A 21,409-nucleotide genomic window follows, 5' to 3' on the forward strand; every position below is an offset into this window, starting at 1 on the left:
CTGCTGAAAGTTTTGTAGTAAATAGTCACTAGACAAATTATGAAAATAATGGGTCTTCCCTCTTCTATGCTGACTGTTGTAACAGTGAGAACACCGTTAATACTCTCCTTGATCCTAATTTGTTGGACTGGTATTTTTCAGCTCTTGAACTGGGGAAAATAAGTTTATGCAGGGAGATGAGACTGTTTTCGCTCCAGAAGAATTTATAGCTGATAGACTGTGAACCTAAGCAAAAACAGTTTGTGCATTTCAACCAAGAGCTTCTGTGTCCTTTTTGAGTGCTAGAAATAATGGCTGGACTTGCAAAAGAGAGATGTTGTTTCTTCTTACTTGTGGGTTTAAGTGGAATTAAACGTTGTTTATGCCCAGATTTCTGTATTTGTTTTGTGTCCAGGATTGTGCCCAGTCCAGAAGTGTGTTGAGCAAAGCAGCGAATGTCTTGTTTTAGTTTCCTGTTTGAAATATGGGTAGATGTAAACATGGAGTTGCTTCTGCAGTTTTGGGCATGTGCAATAACAGAAAACCTTCAGGATTTAGTAGAAGATTTCATTATTATACTAAAGGATGAAATCTTAATCAAGGCACTGAAATTCTAACATTTTAAAGATACCAATATAAAATATATTTAGAATCGCTACTTACAGTAGTTGTAAGTGTAGTACTGGATTAAAGGTAAAAATTAGGTTTCGTTTCTAGAAAAAAATAGACTTACGTAAATGTTTTTCTTGTATGGCAGAAAATGAAGAGGCACTCATTAAGCAAAGCCTATTAAATACTACAGTGCAGATATGTATTCTGAGCACAGACAGTGAATCCAGTCAACGTTTAAGTGATTTTGGGGCTTAGAGAATGTTTAATGTTACATAATTTGAAAGTTCATCTAGAAGCTACACCATTTTTTCTCTAAATATATTAAAATAATGTTCCTGTTTTAATCTTTCTGCAATTGTATATTAAATATAGGTGCTTTTTAATTGGCATGCAAAGAAAGTAGAGAGATTTTAGTCCTTCTGTTGAAGGTGGGAACGGACTGTAACTGAAATACAGACATTGGCTGTGTTGATGGTTTTAGCCTATAAACTAAAAAAGGAGAAACCTTGTAGAATACTGTTTCCTTCTTAAAAATAAATGCTAATTATGAGGGATAAAAGGTGAAAAATATCTGTACCTTTTTATGTGTGGAAAAATGTATGAATCTTTGCTAATTAAAAAGAGCTTCAATTTTTAAATGTCTCTGAAGTGTTGCAGTGCAGTTTATCAATATACAGATGTAGTAGTGTTTTTCTTCTTCATGTTCTTTGAACTTTTCATGTAGAATTCCATTTGCAGGGATGAGTAGGAAGGTGAGTAGTGGAAATGATTTTACTAGTGTTGGTGAAAGCATCTTTTCCAGTGTGTCTCATCAGTACCTACTCTATGGTAAGTTCTAATGTATCCCAAAAATTCCTTCTGTTTTTTAGCTGTTTAAACGCCGCAATGTTTCTCTCCCGGGAAATGAAGAATCTATGGTAGAAAGTCCAATTCAGGATCCTGATGTCAGCTCTACTGTACCTATCCCAGAGGTAATTGGGGTGTGTATAGAGCGTTATCCGTTAATGAGCCTAGTACTAGACATAAGAAATCCTCTTTCATTTTTAGGAAGAAGTTATTACAGTGGATATGGTGCAGATGATTTTCTCAGATGATCCTGATCAGCAACTCACAGCAACTCAGAAATTCAGAAAATTGCTATCTAAAGGTATGTAAACATTGCCTGACTTTTTGTTCCTTCTCTGTTGTTAATACAGATTTTTGTCATAAGAGAATCAGTTAAGCTTTAGTTTTGTTTTACTTGAAAACAGAGTTTGCTGAAACTTCTAGTTCTGTTTATAGAGGAACCATGCCAAATCTATTCCAACCTAATGGCTAAATACAGAAAGCTTCATTATTCTAATGTTAAGTCTTTCAGACAAAGTAACAAAAGCAAGGATGTTTTGATTGAAGTGTCCAGGGCAGTAACTAACTGCACACAAACATTATTTACGGTACTTGTTGCAGTGATCCAGCTTCTGATTCTCATTCTGTATTTGAGGGGAGAAAAATCATATGGCTGCCAAAGAACAGTTGTAACTTGGCTTTGCTGGGACTGTAAGTTATGCAGTCTTAAATTAATGCTGGTATTGGTATAGCATGGTAGGTAAGTTACTAACATATGCCAATGGATAATAGTATGTGTTACTATTATTATACGTAATAGGGTGTTTACTAAATGGTAGCACTTTCTGGAGATGATCCTGCAGTGTTCTAAAGTCAGAAGTTCATTTGAGATTAAACGATTGAATGCTAAAAAATAAGAACTGAGAATCGTATCCATGTTTTGTGTCACACTGAAAGAGTAATATATTTGGTCTTTTTTGTTAGCCTCACACAGATATGTTTGTTTTTATCCTCTAGAGCCTAATCCACCTATAGATGAAGTCATACAAAAACCAGGAGTAGTGCAGAGATTTGTGAAATTTCTAGAGAGGAGTGAGAATTACACTCTGCAAGTGAGTTTGGCTGGTGCAAGTGAGTTTGGCTGGTACTGATTGGGGTTTGGAATGGGATTAGAACTCCCCCAAAACAGCTTTGGAAAGCATGTGATTTGGATTTTTTTCGTAACCACATTTAATTACTTTTAACCACTGAAGCTGTATATTTTCACTGTGTAAAATGTCAGTTATTGCCACTGAAGTTGTGACTTGACTCCTGTGAATTTCATAGTAGACTTTAGGGTTATGTATTCAGCTGATCAAATACTTGAAATACAGGGGTGTTGAAAGCAGAATGTGTTTTGAAAGATTCCAGAGTGGTATATTAAGATCAGCATTGATGTGTGAACAGAATCTGGTTTGAAAAATACATAACTAACAATAGGGGTAGCTTGTTCTATTTGTGGTAGCCCATGGAATAGCACCTAAGCCTCGTGTACATTCATACTTAAAAGAATTAACGTACTGTAGAGTAAACAGAAGGGATTTGTATTAATTAATACTGATTTGAAATATTTCTTACAGTTAGTGCTGTAAGCCAAAACCTAATAATAATTCAAGTACCAAAAGTGCTTATTAAATAGAGATTTTGTCAATGCCAATTATTTTTTTGTGCAGAAAGTACAATGGTAGTAATAGTTGCATTTCAGTGAAAGGAAAAAAGGTTAGAAGACTTAGCCTCTGCAATTCTCATGTCAAACTGGTTTTCGTTACTTTAAGCCTTACTGCTGAGTGATTTAACATGGTTGTCTTTCTGTTCCTCAACAGTTTGAAGCAGCTTGGGCATTGACAAACATAGCATCTGGAACTTTTCTACACACTAAAGTTGTAATTGAGACCGGAGCTGTTCCAATTTTTATTAAGTTGCTTAGTTCAGAACATGAAGATGTACAGGAGCAGGTAACTGTTTTTTTAAGGTGTTTGATCATAAAATTAATTTATGAATGTTTTTTTAGAAGTGTGTGTGGTTGGAGAAGCTTTGAGCTCTGTTTTACCTTCAGTGTATTTTTTTTTCTTTTTTTTTTTTTTTCCTTTCAATTGCTTCAAGTTTCTTTGAACCTGTATTTTATTCTTTTATTTCATGTTATTGAGTAACTTGAAGAAAGCACCTCATTTCTTCTGGAGCATTTACAGGTGGACAGGATCTAAAACACCATAATTGGAAGAACATAAGAGAAAACAATGTGGATTTTTTTTCCTTAAGTTATCTTGCAGCTTTATGTCTTATACTTCTGCTCTTCCATCTTATTACATTACAGCCTTCAGTAGTATTTTCCTGAACTTTTTGTGTTTTGTTTTGGAGTTGGGTTTTTGGTGGTTGTAGGGTTTTTTGTTTCTGCTTAAGAGAAGCTGTAATTTACTGGCTTTTATTTACCAAGTTTGTATAGTCAAGGTTCATGACTTAACTTTTTTTATTCGTCATATATTGTTTGCAACTTGGAGCTAGTTTTGTTGAATCTGTTACACATAGTGAGCCAGTGTAGCTATTGAGAAAGGGTATGTGCATCCTTTTATTGAAAAGCACGTGAATCGACATATTTTCATAACAGAAGACTTTCTTTCCTTGAAAGGATTACTTCAGGTATGTGTAATGGACTTCATATGAGTTAAAAAAACCCGTAATATAGAAATCAGTAGTAATCTGAAATTTTATCTTTGTAATGATACTGTAATGATTCTGTAATATTTACTGTAAAAATACACATATTATCTGTAAATGTTGATTTGCAAGCATGTAATAAATTCATTTTGATGCTTTGTTTTTTAAGGCAGTATGGGCTCTTGGTAACATTGCTGGTGATAATGCAGAATGCAGAGACTTTGTTTTAAACTGCGGAATATTGCCACCCCTCTTGGAGTAAGTATTTTAAATTAATGTTATAATACAGTATACAGGTATAGATAACTGTAAACTTCAACTGAAATTTTTTTGAAGAGAATATAAACTTTTTGCTAAGTTGAGACTGTTTCTTTTTTCATTATGTTGCTATGACTGTAATGTTTTGGATTACCTGAGTTTCAGGCATATGTTTAATCAGTTAGTCCACAACAGGAAGTTTTCCAATGTTTGCAAAAAGAAAGAAGTGTTATTTCACAGGTATGAAACTTAAGTATTGTGCAGAACTGTGTTGCCAGAGTTGTGGAAATAAAGGGTAAGCAAGATTATTCACACTTGCATTTGTGTCATTCCAACTGACTTGGCAATAGGTGGGTTTCCCACTTTGGTCCAGTAGCTTCAGGCGCTATCGATGCGCAGTGATCCATTTGCTTGAGATGAGCTGGCAGAGCAGTTGTTACATGAGCTGTTTCACAGGAAGATTTCTCTTCACTAGGAATATCATTCCAGCTTACAATCGGATGTAAAGTTGCTTCATCACAGGGAAAAATGTACAGAACACAAATTTTGTTCAATTTATTATTGCTTAAAATAATATCATGTTTTGAAACATTTGTAAAATAGCTTACAATAACAGGAGAATGTGATTATCTTCCTCAAGGTTTTAAAGGACATTTTCACACATTTTGGTATGTATCTGAATATGAACCTGATTTTTGTGGATCAGTTTTTATTGTTATTAATTCCATTCCCTGAATGAAAACATGAAAATTAATTCCAGGGAGGCCTTTGTCTCCTAGTTCCTTTTGAAGACCCTCAGGAAAGATGAGGGTGTGACTTTTCATGTGAGCAATGCTTTATTTTATATGCATGTACTTGATTTGGGAATGAGATGTCCACATAAAATAATCTGTTTAGATTCACTTGATTCTGAAATACTTGCAGCATGTAAGATATGAAGATAAATAAATTGAAACTAATGCCAAATAATAGGATTTCTTTTCCTGATTTGAGGTACTGTTGGTGATAGATGTAAAAAGACTTAACATTTTCAATTAAAAAAATATTTGTAATTGTTGTCTCTCTTTGACAGACTGTTAACAAATTCAAATCGTCTTACAACAACTAGAAATGCAGTCTGGGCTCTCTCAAATCTCTGTAGAGGAAAGAACCCACCTCCAGACTTCAGTAAGGTATAATATTTTGTGGAATTGGAAAGCTGAGGACAAATTACATTTATAATGGGTTATAACACAGAGAACCTTTGAATCTGGAGACAGACTCAATTTTATCTTTTTAATGTAATGTTAAGGGGGAGTGTCAGGACAATGAAGCCAGGCTTTTTTCAGTGTTGTCCAGTCGTAGGACAAGGGGCAGTGAGTGTAGACTGGAGCATAGGAGGTTCCATGTAAATATCAGAAAAAACTTTCCTGTGAGAGTGGCAGAGCACTGGAACAGGCTGCCCAGAGAGGTTGTGGAGTCTCCTTTGCTGGAGACATTCAAACCTGCCTGGACACGTTCCTGTGTGATGTGCTCTAGGTGACCCTGCTCTGGAAGGGGGGTTGGACTGGATGATCTTTTGAGGTCCCTTCCAACCCCTAAGATTCTGTGAACTTATTTTGTGATTGCAAGCACACACTGTAGGAATATAATTTTTAGTGTTCTGCTCTATCAGATGCAGTTAAATCAGACTATGACAGGTGTTTTGCCTGTATGCTCTCCCCCTCCCTCCAGTATGGGTTTATATCACTTTAGAGGCTAGTAGTAGTATTAGATTCTCTTATTTTCAGTAAGAAATTAATTTCTGGTGAGGTTAATGACATCAAAAAAATGGAATTGAACATTGGATATTCTGGTAGAAGAGACAAGAGTTTAAATTATTACAGATAATCTGGAGAGAATTTGTGTCTTGAAGCTTACCTCATGGAGCAGTAATTCTTGTCATTGCTACTTAATAATTCTTGGAGAGATATTAAAGAAAAGGGGAATTTCTGATGTCAATTAATTGATTCTTTCACAATTACTCTGCCTAAGTTATACTCTTCAGTAAGCTTTTGTTCTGGTAGTGAAAAGCCAGCAAGATTTCTTGCTGCTTAAACACTTAAATTCAGTGGAAAATGATGCCATCTAGGTGATTGGTAGTATGAGCAGCTCCTTTTCTTTTTGCTGCTTGAAATAGCATCAGATGGACACATGAAGGAGGCTAAATTGCAAAACTGATGCAAGATAAAGAATTATGTTCTACAAAGAATATTAAATTCCCAGGCTGTACAGTTGAAACCTGGCAGGTTTTCAGTGGTGCTAAGAAGGTCTAGTTCTTTTGGCTCTGTCTGTGTGGAATTTGTAGGAGATAAGACCAGAGGCTACATTTGCAGTGAGAACTGAAGTCAGACGTTGCTTGTTTAATTTGGTTCAGTGAATGTTGAGTCCTCTGAATTACTCTTAAGTTTCTCTGTGGTAAACCATTTGTAGATTGGTTACTACAGATAGCCTCCAGTACTCCTACAAAGGCAGCAATATAACAAAATACTATTGCAGTGAAATTTTGTTCCCTGAGTGATCAAAAAAAGTGTGAGTAATTCCTGATCATCTGGTTATCTGTAAAAGCAGATGTTTTTTGTTTAAGATGAACAAATATATACCTAATATATATATATATAAGCCACCTAATTTTATGCATTATTTTTCTTTAACCTAGGTTGCTCCTTGCTTAAATGTTTTATCAAGACTGTTGTTTAGCAGTGACCCAGATGTACTGGCAGATGCTTGCTGGGCCCTCTCATACCTTTCAGATGGTCCCAATGATAAAATTCAAGCTGTTATTGATTCTGGAGTATGTCGGAGATTGGTAGAGCTGCTGATGTAAGTCTTCTCTTCACCAAACAAATATCTTAGAGTACTGTTAATATAATGAAGTCAGACTGAGGGGTTTTTGTCATCTCAAGTCTGAATTTATTTAGTGAGAAGTGGTTAACATGAATTCAGTGTGAAACCTTTTTAGTTGCTTGGCTCCTGGGATTTTTTCTGAGATTGACAATAAAAAAAGTTTTCTCCAAAGTATTCCTTTATATTCTTTAAATTTTAATATAGGATTTCATTTACATGGAGAAATAGAAAGGTAAAGACTGAAAACCAAGTTTGAATTGTAAATCAATTCCTCACCTTTTTTCTTTTTTTTCCATTTCATTGTTTTATTTTGTTTTCTTTTCTAGGTGTAGTTGCAATACAAACAGTTCTTGGATTCACAAAGTCTGGAGGCAGACTCTTGCCACTTTTGAACTGTTTCAGTATATTTGTTTTATGGTTCATTATTGTGCTAAAAAGGGAGACTAAATCCCTGTGTTCACATGGGGACTGCAAAGCAACTTTGGGATAGTAGTTCCCAGCACTGACAGCACAGTTGCCTGTGAAAAACTCATTTGTATAGCTGTCAGGAAAGGGTGAGGTTGCTTTTTCTTCTATAGATGCTTTAGGACAGCTAAGGAGATTTCCTTCCTCCGTGTCACAGACATTGGAATGTGGGCTTAAGGTACTGGCTTCTAGGGCTATTGACTTAAAGAAGGGGAAAGTTGTCTTACGAAGGGGGGGCTGCTGAGTTTTAGTATACAGATAAGAACACTCCTTTTTGTTTCTATCGCTGTTGAAGGATGCAGGTTCCAGTGTTGTATTCGGTAATACTTGAGCTGGGTGAAATAAGTCTGCTGGGCAATTAGATTGCTCTTAAGTTGTGTTGTTCCACAGAGATGCCCTTTCCTTGATTCAGCAATTCGGTTTTGGGCTTGCAGTTGTCCAATTTGGCTAAACAGGGAAAGCGTAAGAAGTAATACAGTGTTTTCTGCAATTCAAAATTTAGCACCTGAAGTAAACCGTTGTTCACTGAAAATGCAAAGTTATACTTTAACACTTGGATAATGTAAAGCAATTCAATATTTGTCTCCAGGCATAATGATTACAAGGTGGTATCCCCTGCACTAAGGGCAGTTGGAAATATTGTTACTGGGGATGATATCCAAACACAGGTAAGACTAGTTAATATAAGAACAAATAATCAGCAGGTAGAAGAATAGTTACAGAATTCTGTAAAAGATAATTGTGACCAAAAGAAAAAGTCTAGTACAGGTATCTGCATATAGCATTGAAAGAGGCCATGTACAAATAAGATAGTCAGTCTAGGCTGCTATTTTACACATAAAATTAGTGCAAGAATGAACATTTTCTTACAGCACTGCATGTAGTGAATTGCTTTATTCCTCTATGGTACCTTGAATGTTGCTTCCCATTCATGATCAAAGTAGTATTTTTTCCTCCTAGTGGAGGTTCAATTACTTATTCTTGTTCCATTTTTTTAAGTCTTCAAATGTAGTCAAAAGTTTTCACTTCGACTTTCACCTTAAGCAAGGTTCATACTTGATTTGTCCATGGATTGTATGTGACAGTCTTACTGATGCAGTTTGTTCTAAAGATTTATCTTTTAATTTTAGGCATTGCAATTTAGTTAGAAGCAATGCAGGAAATACTAAGACACTTCTTGCTTTCAAGAAAATTGAGTCTAAAAGGCTGATAGAGCTACTGTAAAGGGAAAATAAGGAAATAAGATAATTATGTAATTTGCTGTGAGCTCTACAGGAGAGGATTTCACTAAAGATTTAAATAGAAAACATCTGCCTCTTAAAAAAAACACACTAAAAAAGAATGATACAAATTAGATTTACACTTCTCAGTTATTGTCAGTTATTAATATTCCAGCTTTAATTTAGTTTTGCTGTCTTCAGTCTTCTGGCCTAAACTTAATCGAGGGCAGATTCTTTCAAATTGGAGTGTCAAGTAAGAGACCATCCAGCAGCATTGAACACTTCACTTTTCCAGGATATTATCTATAATACTTTGTGTAATATTAAATGTGCTGCAAAATCTGTGTCTTTTGAAGTTATCTGTAAAGTGTTCTTAGAGAGATATATATATATATGTATATTGCACAAGCCAATAGATACGTATGTATATTGTACAACCCAATTTTCAACTCTCAAATTATTTTAGGTAATTCTAAACTGCTCTGCATTACCCTGTCTCTTGCACTTGCTTAGTAGTCCCAAGGAATCTATTCGAAAGGAAGCATGTTGGACTGTTTCTAATATAACTGCAGGAAACAGAGCTCAGATTCAGGTAAAGCCTGTATATTTGTTATTTGGTTGGTTTTGTTTTCATTTTACTAGTTCACTTGGTTATCCTTCACAGGGAAAAATAAGTAGATACTACATTGACTCAGAATTATTTCTCTTAGGTAAAATTATAAACAGTTAGAACTACCTTAAATGAACTAAAATGAACAGTTAGAACTACCTTAAACTACCTTCTAAATTTTGAAATACTATTATAAATAACTTAATAAAATAATATTTAAAGTATAGCTGTCATGATTTGTACTAGAGAAACAGATTCATTTCTTCACTTCAATCACGGGTGAAAATGTTACTTCTTGGTGTAATTTAAATATATATAACATAGTTTCCAGTTATAGACACAGCCTTTCTATGGAAAATTCAAACTAGAATAAAACAAAGTGAAGTTTTGTTCTGAAGCTTGATCTCTGGTTTGAAAACTAAGGTTTAGTGCTTCTGTCATATGGTTTTTAAATGGGCCTATTCAGTAAGCAGTATTCTGTCCATTGGAGACAGAGAAATCAACAAAGATGATACTACGATGGTGAATATCTGATAGTGCAGTGCAATGTTCGAATAGTTCTGAATTTCAGTTTAGTAGTTCTAGTTAGTGTGGTGCCTTCTGACAAAAACATTGTTTTAGTATCAGCTGGCATCACTGACTTATTTTGAGGGGTATAAATGTTCTTTTTCTGTGTATACTAAATTTTTATAAGTTATCATAGAATATTCTAATTTCCTCTCTTAGGCTGTTACAGATGCAAATATTTTTCCAATATTGATTGAAATTCTTCAAAAGGCTGAATTTCGCACCAGAAAAGAAGCAGCATGGGCCATAACTAATGCAACATCAGGAGGAACCCCTGAACAGATAAGGTAAGTTTGATATGTTACTGGTTTTTTTCTGCCTAAGTTATCTTCTCTAAAGCATTTTTATTTTGGCATTTGAATCCTGACAAACATATCAACAAAAATCCTAAACACAATGGTGATTCCTTAAAACTCTTGACTATACATGTAGAAATTCAGAAAAACGACTGAAATCCATGCGGTAGACTTAATAACAAATTGACTGATACTGCTTTGTTTCAGTGGTATTCCACCTAAAGCTTTCACAGGGTTATATTCCAGAGTTGATATTGATAATGTCAAACAGAAAATCAGGAGTTAGTTAACAGTTTCAGTATTTGAAAACAGAAAAAGGAGAATAAATGTGCTGAATTATCCGTCCTTCTTTTTTCTCCCACCCCCCTCTGTTTTTCTGCTGTTCTAAAGGTATTTGGTAGCACTAGGTTGTACCAAGCCTCTTTGTGACCTCCTGACTGTGATGGATTCAAAGATAGTACAGGTGGCTTTAAATGGACTTGAAAATATTCTGCGTCTTGGAGAACAAGAGTCTAAGCAAAACGGAATGGGCATTAATCCTTATTGTGCTCTTATAGAGGAAGCATATGGTAAGAAATTACTTCTTCTGAATCTACATACCTGAAATTCCCAGTTTCAGGCTGTAAAAACAAAACCATTGTGAATCATTTGTAGGGAAGTTTAATGTTAGAATTTTGTCTTCAAGCAGAAATGGACAGGAAAGCATCATAAATAAGTAATGTAACATGGTGGGGAAAGGGGTTAAACACAGAAAACCTGTGGATGGTTTTGTCTGGGGTCAGTTTACAAAATGTGCCTCTGGAGAAACATTCTCAAAAGTGTTTAATACACAGATGTCGTCGTATATTGGAGCCATGGTTTGCATTAGTTTTATCAGCCTACATACAGAGTTACTAATTTAATATATTGTTTTGCCTGATACAATTTCATTACCAACAGGCATGTGAGATCAGAGGGATTTTTTTATTTATTTGTTAACTTAATCACTTTTTAGTATAGTAAATACCAGTAATGGCAAAATCAACTTAAAATAATACAATTGAGAAAGTTTGTACTTATTTGTGAACGTATTTCGTCCTGTTTCTTCTTTTAAGACATGTTGAATTAAATCACATTTTAAAGGCGAAGTATCAAAACCGAAATGACAAGTGTGGAATGTCATGACCAGATGCCTTTGATTTATCAACATTAGCATTTAAACTGGCTCATAATGAACCTGGCGTTATTTATGGAGATTTATCTTTCTGTAGTTTCTGACAAAACAAAATTGGCAGATGTTTGTGGTCCAGAAACTGCTAATAATTCTGGTTGACCACGTTATACAGTACTAACTTTTCTGTAAAGCAGCCTTGAAATCCAAGTTCCCTGTTGTATTTCTAAAATCAAGTGCATACTTGAAGAACTTACTTTGCAATCTAACATATAAGAGGAATAAGTACTGAATACTTTAATAGAATGTATTCTGTTCCAGATTTCTATTTCTGTTTACAATTTCAACTACTGAATGTCTAGGTTAATTTTTTTTTTTTCCTGTTACCAGTTTAGCATAGGCTGCTGAAGCTGTAGGGTAGAAGTTCAGTGAAGGAGACACCTGATTATATCATGCTCACTGTTTTGGGCCCAATAGTCACCAGAAGGGTTAATACAAGCTCTTCCTAATCCAATTTAAGTGAAAACTGAATTACCTTAAATAGTCAAAAAGGAGCTTTGAATCAACCTGTCTGCCAAGCAGTTAATTCTGCCAGCAGAGCAGAGGTTATGTCCTCTAGCTTGCAGATTATAAGCCTTTGGAAAGCTAATGTCTTCAAATCTTAAATTTAAAAAATGATACCAGACTGCCCGCCCAGTGATGACTCCAGAATTGGGGGTAGAATTTAGAGTTGGAAAAGACTGAAAGAGTAATAAAAAGGAATGGGGATATTGGAAATTGCTATAGCAAACAGTTATGTACAGTTTAAATTCATTTGTACACATGGCATGTTTCTTTGTAGATACTACCTCCTCCTTAGTTTAATTCCTATTCTTTTATCATAGTTTTAAAATGAGTTTGAATAGCAGAAAATGCTGCAGAAAAGGAAGGCTAGAAATACATGGGTTAGGAAGTTAAGAAATGAAGAATGAGTGATCTCAAATGAATTGAGAACTACTTGGGGTTGCATTTTTTTTAATCCTAAGAATCACCAGTATGTTTTCATACTACAGGTTTCTCTGCCTTTATTTTGTCATTCTTTTAAGCAACTAGATTTTGAAAATGCTTTGTTTCAAATTTAGGACTTGATAAAATTGAATTTCTTCAGAGGCATGAAAACCAAGAGATCTACCAAAAAGCTTTCGAACTCATAGAACATTACTTTGGTGTGGAAGAAGAGGACTCCAGTATTGCACCTCAGGTGGATGAAAGTCAGCAGCAGTTTGTGTTTCAACAGCAGGAGGCTCCAATGGAGGGGTTTCAGCTGTAAACTATTAAAGTGACAAGCATAAAAAGTAAACACTTGTAGGGTTTTGGGTTTTTCTTTTTCCAGAGGTCTTTTCTTCATGGCCAAAGTTACAGGAAATTGAATATGTTTTGCAAAAATAGATGAAGCAGCTCATGCACTTTTATATACTGTGTTAGATACAACTGTTCTTGGTTTTGTATTTGTGTTTTTCATTATCTCATATGTACAGAAAATAACTGATTATTCATGTCTGAAGTAAAACATTAAATGTGATTTAACAAAAACTGTTAAGCTAAGACTTGGTAGGATTTTAGGTAGTGTTTATGAAATTTTCACATAGTCTCAAACTGCGTATCAGCAATACAGTTACTGACAGTTGCATTTTTGGCAGTAGGCTTGACTTGCCCAGTCTCTTATCAAATCTACCTCTTGTATTGAAGCAAAAACGTTGCTTCAGAACTAAGGCATGAAATCAAGATGAGCTTGTAAGAAGCTGAATTGGAATGTGAAAAATATTTATTTAAAATTGTGGAACTTTTATGCATTAATTGCTTTACAACACACTGTTGGAATTTATTTATAAAATGTATTTAAAGACATAATAGATATACATATATAATGCTAATATAATATTGAATATATGGAAAAGCTTTTTCTGGATCATGTGGGAAGAGGACTGTTTCAGAGGTTTTCAAATTGAAATCAGTAGAGAGCTTGCTGGTCATTTGATGTTGGCTCTGTAATTAAAGCTGCTAAATAGCATTAAAAGTCAGCCGCAAGTAAAATACTTTGCTGTGGGTGCAGTTGCTGTAGTTATAAGAATGCTGTGATTATGAATGACAGAGATGGTCATTTGCCCAAATCACCAAGCAGATGGTTTACAACTGTCTCCTGTCAAAACGTGGTAGCACCACTTTAGTTTGAGATACATTGTAATGTTTGCCTTTCTAGTACACTAGCTTCTTAAAAGTTTAGAGAGTAGGTGTCATTTTTTTTGACCAAATATGCTATTACCACTTGAGTTGTTCTTTAAGTTAACTAACTGTTTTATTTTGATAAGACGATAGAAATACTGCAGTGAAGAACGAATAGTGAATCACTCCTTTCCAGTTGAAGGAAAAGTTTGTTGTACTGTAAATAGCATTAAGTATTTGGACACCAAAACTAACTAGAAGTTACTGCTATCTGAATATTTAGGCTTTATGATATACAGTGTTCACAGTTAAGCACTAAAAGAAATAGAATTCTAATATTTACGTTAACAGTTTTGAATACAGAAAAACGTATGCTCTGCTTGGACTTGCATATAAGTAGTTTTTCTAGCATATTAGTAGTATATCTCATTTGGAGAAATTAATACTTTGGGTTAACTCTAAAGTATTATTTTTTTAACCTATAATGTATTAACATCAAACTCCTGAGTTATGAGAGCATCTCATGCTTCAATAAAAGCTGCAACTTAAAACTTCAAATTACATACTTCATGGTACTGTGCTTGCACGGAAAAATACACATTAAAAGTGGTATCATTTACAGTACCATTTTATATTTAGATTTTTTTTTACATGCAATTTAAGATTCTAAGATGTCTCACTTCTATGTTACAGCAATATATACTATATTGTAATTGAATGCAGGACTTGAAGTGGATTTTCTAGGATCAGTGGTCAGTTTTGACCAAGACATAACTGGGAGGGAAGAAATCTCTTTTTGAAGTCTTCTTAGCAGAACATAGAAGTGTAAGAAGTGTATATAGGAGTGCTGTTACTTTATGAACTCTGAATAAGGAGATATTTTAGCAAATGACACTTTAAACCTAGATTTGTACAGCATATAACAGTTTTAAGTGGTGTGATAATACTGAGTACAGCTGCCAAATTTTCATATAATGTTGTTAGATGATTGTATTTGTGCCCTTTTTACTCTCATAGTTTTAGGTTTTCATATACTGACCTTCCTTCACCCCATCTGTTCAAAGTACAGGGTAACAGTCATGGAAAGCTACCAGGATTACTAGCAAATGCTGAATTTCAGTGTTCTTCTAGTGTAAGAAAATTATTCAGGTAACAGGGTATTCCATTGTTTCTCACAACTTTGTTTGGATAACATAACCAGCTGTGCCTGCTTTTTATTTGGAGAACCCTGTAAAAACTGCATTTATAAGCATCTCTAATTTAAACCAAATCTGAATTATAAAAATCTTGGTTAAAAGACTTGAAAATGAAGAAAAGATGGGCCATTTAAAGTATTATATTACTTTGAAAAAATGTCTGCAGTTTTGTGGATATGTGTGTGAACCGTTAGTGACTGCACTTTATGCATTTAGATAATACTATTTCATGCCTCAGATACATTTAAATGTAACAATTTAAAAGGGAATTAAAATTGGTGAACTTTGGCTGATGAAAACCATTATTTAAACTCAACATTTGGTTTACCCTAAAATGTTAAAATAATAATGAAAATTCTCCTTTAAATGCTAAATATACAGGATTGCCTCTCCCATTTTATCACTGGTTTTACATCACATTTGTTAAAGAGCACGTAAATGAACAATATAAAACCAGAGATGGCAACTTAAGGTCAGCTCTGGTGTAGTCATTTGCAGGTAGGGTGTGAATATGTTGTTGCCTAAACAGATGAAACCAGTGTGGAGAAAAAAAAAAGCAACAAACAAAAAACCCCAAAAAGCCCTCTGTGAGAAAAATCTCTTGAAGCTTGCTATTTTATATGGAATCTGAATTGCCCCATCAGTTACTAAGTATGTTTAAAAATACAGGGGTTTGTTTTTTTGTGGTTTTGGTTTTAATCAAAATGGTACCATTTGTTCTGCTTAAATGTGAATACTAACTAGCTAATCTATGCAACTATGCAAAGCATAAGATTTTATTTTTTTTAGTTCCATACTCGATACACTGAATCATACCTTACTTTTTTCATTGTTGCACTTTTGTCTGAGGACTGGTTCATACAGCTTTTTTATTTTCTAGTATTTGCTTTAAACACTGTTGCTAGAAGCAATCAGAAGATAGTAATAATGTTGGCACAGATACAAGTTAGCTGTAGAACAAGTTTGCAACTGGAAAATGTTTATTGTCAGGTCTGTCTTTAATTAAAAAAATTTAAAAGATGCACTGTTGTCTTTCCTTCACGGTCAGTTCTCAATTGATTTAAATTTACTGAATTGTCCAAAACTGAGGATTTTTGTAATAGGTCTGCCAATTGATGTGAAGTTTAACTGTGACCTCAAAAGTTCATTGACATCTGGAATGAGAAATTTCAGTTACTTATGGCACAAAATCTTTATACAATGTGTTGAAACTACACTACCTACGCTAACTCCAGACAGTAATAGTGCATCTTTAAATCCAGGCCAAAGGCCCATTACTGTAACAGAATACATATGAGTAGTATGCAATATTATGGAATGTTAAATCTCCAAATACCATACAGAAACCAATAAAACCTATTTTACAGATGTTTATTGTCTTTATTTAGTGTTTCGATAAGTGTGGCTTCTTAAACTAGAGAAAAAAATGCCATTTTGAATACAGCATTAAAGTAAATGAATTCAAGCTGGCTGATTTGTGCACTGTAAAAACTAGGCATGGTCACCAGATGGAAAACTTTCTGGTTTCAAACATGTTTTGTAAATATCTAACCAAACATAACACTTGCACAATAATCACAGTCCTGCAGAACCAACCACTTCTTTGGGAATTCCCATGGAGTTTATAAGGATTTGAGAATTTGTGGGATCATCAAGCCATTTCTCCTGTCCTCACGCAGTCTCAAATTTTTAATATTTCTGACTGATTACAATTTCCTCTTTATATTAAATTGCCAACGTGAAGTGTATAAAGTCTCCTTACTGTTGCAGTTTTTATGCAGTCACTTCACTGCTGGTTGGTCTGCTGCATTCAAACTTTCATTGAAAAATACTGCTAGCCTGTGTAACAGCTCAGGATAAGCCTGAAGAAAGTGTAACAAGACAGGTAATGGGAACTGGGCTCCCCTGTACCTGAAACTTGTGAAACTACCTCATCGTCTTTGAAATTAGTTACTGCTTTTAATCATGCATGAAGCATTCTCATCTTAATTTTGCAGAGAGTACATCCATTAAGTCTAATAAAAAAGACCGTCTGTTTCTTTTTGTGATCCTGTGACTATCCTTATTTACTCTAGTGTATGCAATACTACAGTTGTCCATTTACTGGTGAAATTCACTAATCGCTCTCAGCAACAGTTAATTTTCCCCTAGTAGGACTTTTGGCATTTCATACAAAGTTACTTTGTCTTTGACTCCGCTGCTAACGCGGCCTCTTTCCGCCACTTGGCTTTCTTTGCCAGGTTCCAGCTTGTTAAGGACTCATGACGTGCAGCAGCCTGTGGAAGTAAAACATCTACTTCAGAGTAGAGTAGTAGGAGTAATGATGCACCTCAGGGAAAGCTACTCAATGCAGGAACAGCCAGCAACGACTTAAGTGTCAGGGTGATAGGAGTCTGTGTTAGCTAAAACTAGGGCAGTGACAAGTCACTGCTGCTGAGGTTTGTCTACTTTTCACAGAAATGTGCTGTACTCACCTTCTTAGCTGAGGCAATCACTGCAAAACAGGCAACAATGGAGAGTCCAATCATGATGTAACAAGCTTTAACTCGAGCTTTGTTTCTTGCCTTGTCTAGCATCTCTGGCCTGTAATTACAGTTATTGAATGGAATGGTTACAAAACTATTAATGTCTCTTCATAATAAAATAATAGAATTAGCTTTTAAAATGAGCATATTCAGCTTGCTATGTCTGGTTATGTACCACCCAAGGACTTTGCATTTTCTGACCCTAATCCATTTCCAGTGGAAAAGCACCATTTAATGGATTTAAGCTGGTTGGTTGGGGTTTTTTTAAGCTGAAAAAAAAAAGTACTTGCCCTTAAATATTTGGGGAAATATACCAGAAGCTGTATCTTAAGCTCTAGAAATTTAAGGGATTTTACATATTTTAAACAGATGGAGAAGTGTATGTGGTGTCAACCAGATGTAGTGAAAATAAGTTCCTTTTATTCAAAATTAACTTTTTCATTATTTAGTCAGGTCTAACCTGTTCAGATGGCATCCCAGATACTGTAGGCTAGGGACTCCACATGCTTAGATGATGAAAACAGGTGGTACTGCTATGAGCTAGAGATTTTAGTCAGTGCTTCAGAAAAGCAGCAGCTTTATTTAGTGGGCAGCTCATGTGGGCTTCTCACCATTACAGAAACACCTAAACAAGAACAATCTACATGATTATTTTTGCTGGTCATTCAAGGCAAAAAACTTCTGCCTAGTGTCTGGCAGCAGCTGGTGTGAGAGTCGCCGTTCAGCCCAGCAAGCTGCACTGGTGCAGCTCCCCTTCCCACCCTACTCCACTTGGAGAAGCAGCAGTAGGCTGCATATCCCTGAGAACCAGGAGTACAAGAAATCTCCGGATCACTACAGTAGTCTCAAAACTTTCAGCTAAGTCATTTTCTGAGTCAGACATGGTACTTGGGAGTACTGTCTGTAAGATGTTCATTTTAATGCTGTCTGCCTTGGTGAGGCTGCATCAGTTCAGGGACAGGAAACTGCTTGAAAGAGTCCGGCACAGAGCCACAAAGATAATGAAGGGAGTGGAACATCTCCCTTATGAGGAAAGGCTGAGGGAGCTGGGTCTCTTGAGCTTGAAGAAGGGGAGACTGAGGGGTGACCTCATCAAAGTTTGCAAATATGTTAAGGGCAAGTGTCAGGAGGACAGAGCCAGGCTTCTTTCAGTGATGTCCAGAGATAGGACAAGGGGCTGTGGGTGCAAACTGGAACGTGGGAGGTTCCATATAAATATCAGAAAAAAACTTCTTTCCTGTGAGAGTGACAGAGCCCTGGAACAGGCTGCCCAGAGAGGTTGTGGAGTCTCCTTCGCTGTAGACATTCAAAACCAACCTGGACACCTCCCTGTGTGATGAGCTCTAGGTGATCCTGCTCTGGCAGGGGGGTTGGACTAGATGATCTTTCGAGGTCCCTTCCAACCCCTAAGACTCTGTGATTCTGTGCACTATTCTTCTTTCATAAATCACATGAGAATGCTTTATATGTGTAAATATATCTGTTCATAAGATACAGAATATAAATATACATAATATGTAGTTATGGTTTAATATATATGTAAAAAGGATAGTTGCATAAATAATTGATTTTATGTTGTGAATAAAGATTTTTTAGTGATCCCTTTCCCCTAAAACACCTTCAGAGGATGAGTGGTGGGACAGGGCTGAGCTTGGGTTTTATAGTGGAAGTTCTGTCCATAGGAACCTGCTCCTGGGCTGAGGGCTGCAGTGCTTCTTGTGAAGGCTTAATGCAGCAGAAAAGAGCAAGTCTGAGGAGCGGTTGTGCCACACTATCCCCTTCCCTGCCACACACACACACGTGCTGCACTTGCCATGTTTCTTGCAGGTGACTGATAAGGCCTGCAGTTCCAAGTAACTGCTTTTGTTTTGTACAATGGTAAATATCATCTTTAAAACAAACCACACATCAGACTAGCACATAAGATCATTAATCCAGTAATCCATTTGTACCAACAAAAGCAACACTATAAATGTAATTAGTCTGGCTTATTAGCCTAATCATATTTCACAATGCGCTAATCAAAACTCTCCTGAAGCAGATTTTCACATTCTCCCTGCTTTCTGCTTCTGCTTCAAGGAAAACAGACCTGATTATGTCCTCCCTAATTGTACATTAAGGCCTTTGCTACTCAATCCTTAATCAAGACTCTGGGTAAACTTCTGCTGAAGTCAAACAACAGCTGTTTTAAGAAAAAAAGCAAAACACAGCAAACCAGCCACCTTGACTAAGGACTGCAGATTTGATCCTTAGTACAGGCTACCTTCAGCAGCTAGATTGTGTTCACAGGTAACAAAATCTTGCAAGTCTGGATTATTTTTTTTTTCAGTAGTTAAAACAGTGACACATGTTTCAATGTGTCACAATTAACTTATTCTAGTATATTACAATTCATGATCTTACAGTTCTAAAAGATTCTGCTCACCCAGAAAGCACAAAGTGGTGACATGCACGTGGCAGGCCAACTACTGCAAAGAAATGAGCAATTTGTGTGCATGTATGTACAGGGACTGGAAAACCTATGGGTCTTTATAAACCACTCCTGATGGCTTGAAGAGCCTTTAGAACTTCTGAGACCTTTCTGAACTTTTCTATAGGGACGATGGTGGGACTAACATCACGCAAGAGTGGTGGGACAGATGAAAGCCACTGTCCTGCTCAGCAAACACCAGCTAAACTGTCAAAATACCACCCAAGACAGGGACATACTGTGATGATAGGAAGTCCTGGAGAGAGACATCAAACATGTGCTATCAATCATGTGCTATCAAACATCTTAAAAAAAAGGCAGCAACTAACAAACACTACAGGGGATTCACATGTTCAGTGACTGACTCCCTTAGGGGTTGCCAACTTTCAGCAAGTCATAGAACCACAGAATCAGTGTGGCTTGAGTGAGAAAGGACCTTCGAAGATCATTTAGTCCAATGAGTCAACAAGAATGGGAGGCGAAGGCTCTGTCAACAACTTGGTTTTCCTTGGTGGGGAACATTTATCTTATAATCTCCTTCTCTATTTTTTCTTCAAATTCTATAATAAATCAATTTGCTGGATGCAATCATTCAGTGACAACTGGCTCCCTAAGAACCATTTATGGGAGCTATAAACAAAAACCAGTGTTTACCAATAACATCCTTCTCTAGCTTGCACATTAGGAATAAGCAAAATAAACAAACCAGTACATAAATGTAACCAAGGCTGTCTCCTCAGATAGATCCAGTTCTTAATCCCAGGCTCTGGGGACCCCAGTAAGGAACATATTTTCATCTTAACCTCTAACCAGAACAGGAAACTCTTTTGCCCTCTAATTTGTTTCCAAGTTCAAAAACGGACTGGTTCAAAATCTGTGGAAAAGTTTTAGATTAGGATCACGCCATCACTTTCCCTTCAGCTCCATGTTCCTCTTGGACAAAAGCAGCAGACTTACGGGATCCTCTGAGGAATCTCTTCTTCTGTCTTGAAACGTCCAGTCCAGAGGAGGATTTTTTTGTCAAACTTCGAAGGTTTGTAACTTGCAACCACTTTGTGAGGTTGTTCAGCTTAAAGATAAGGAAAAAAAAAACACTTTCGTCAAACCATGCACTAAGAATCAATGATGGGTGGTAGGAAAGGTTGTCAGGCACTGGAACGGATTGTCCAGGGAAGTACTGGAGTCACCATCACCACAGGTATTTAAAAGACGTGTAGATGTGGTGTTTAGGAACATGGGTTATTTGGGACTTGGCAGTGCTGGGATAACCGCTGGTCTTTATGGTCTTAGAGGTTTTTTCCAACCAAAACGATTCTATGATTCTAACGGTGGAAGGGGAAAAGCCCTGCCCATCCTGGTTGCTACAAGAGTAACTCAAGGATTCAACACCCACGTCCCCACTCCGCAGAGCTGCCTCACGCACTCTCCCCCGCACGCCACGAGCGTCTCTGCGGCTCCGGTTGGGCCGCCCCGCA

At 36.1% G+C, this 21,409-nt stretch overlaps 2 protein-coding genes across 3 annotated transcripts in view; one reads left to right on the forward strand and one right to left on the reverse strand.

The window, feature by feature from the left end:
- KPNA5 (karyopherin alpha 5 (importin alpha 6)) overlaps positions 1-13,327 on the forward strand; it is a 14,332-nt gene extending 1,005 nt beyond the window's left edge. Inside the window, exons 2-13 of one of the 2 annotated variants that reach the window (XM_010004830.1) lie at positions 1,461-1,571; positions 1,639-1,738; positions 2,434-2,528; positions 3,279-3,410; positions 4,280-4,368; positions 5,441-5,540; positions 7,046-7,209; positions 8,288-8,366; positions 9,385-9,510; positions 10,255-10,382; positions 10,782-10,960; positions 12,663-13,327. In XM_010004830.1, coding sequence (XP_010003132.1) covers positions 1,461-1,571; positions 1,639-1,738; positions 2,434-2,528; positions 3,279-3,410; positions 4,280-4,368; positions 5,441-5,540; positions 7,046-7,209; positions 8,288-8,366; positions 9,385-9,510; positions 10,255-10,382; positions 10,782-10,960; positions 12,663-12,850 — 1,491 coding nt within the window. In that variant the 3' untranslated portion in view covers positions 12,851-13,327. The remainder of the gene's footprint in view (positions 1-1,460; positions 1,572-1,638; positions 1,739-2,433; positions 2,529-3,278; positions 3,411-4,279; positions 4,369-5,440; positions 5,541-7,045; positions 7,210-8,287; positions 8,367-9,384; positions 9,511-10,254; positions 10,383-10,781; positions 10,961-12,662) is intronic. The other variant, XM_010004840.1, reaches the window with a different exon arrangement.
- Positions 13,328-17,116: 3,789 nt separating this feature from the next.
- The window catches only part of FAM162B (family with sequence similarity 162, member B), a 6,851-nt gene continuing 2,558 nt past the window's right edge, over positions 17,117-21,409 (reverse strand). The window contains exons 3-5 of the mRNA XM_010005209.1: positions 20,892-21,003; positions 17,414-17,522; positions 17,117-17,215 (exon numbers count right to left, since the gene is read on the reverse strand). Coding sequence (XP_010003511.1) covers positions 17,117-17,215; positions 17,414-17,522; positions 20,892-21,003 — 320 coding nt within the window. The remainder of the gene's footprint in view (positions 17,216-17,413; positions 17,523-20,891; positions 21,004-21,409) is intronic.

The sequence above is a fragment of the Chaetura pelagica genome, unplaced genomic scaffold (genome assembly GCF_000747805.2).
Source record: "Chaetura pelagica isolate M959 unplaced genomic scaffold, ChaPel_1.0 scaffold171, whole genome shotgun sequence".
Lineage (NCBI taxonomy): Eukaryota > Metazoa > Chordata > Aves > Apodiformes > Apodidae > Chaetura > Chaetura pelagica.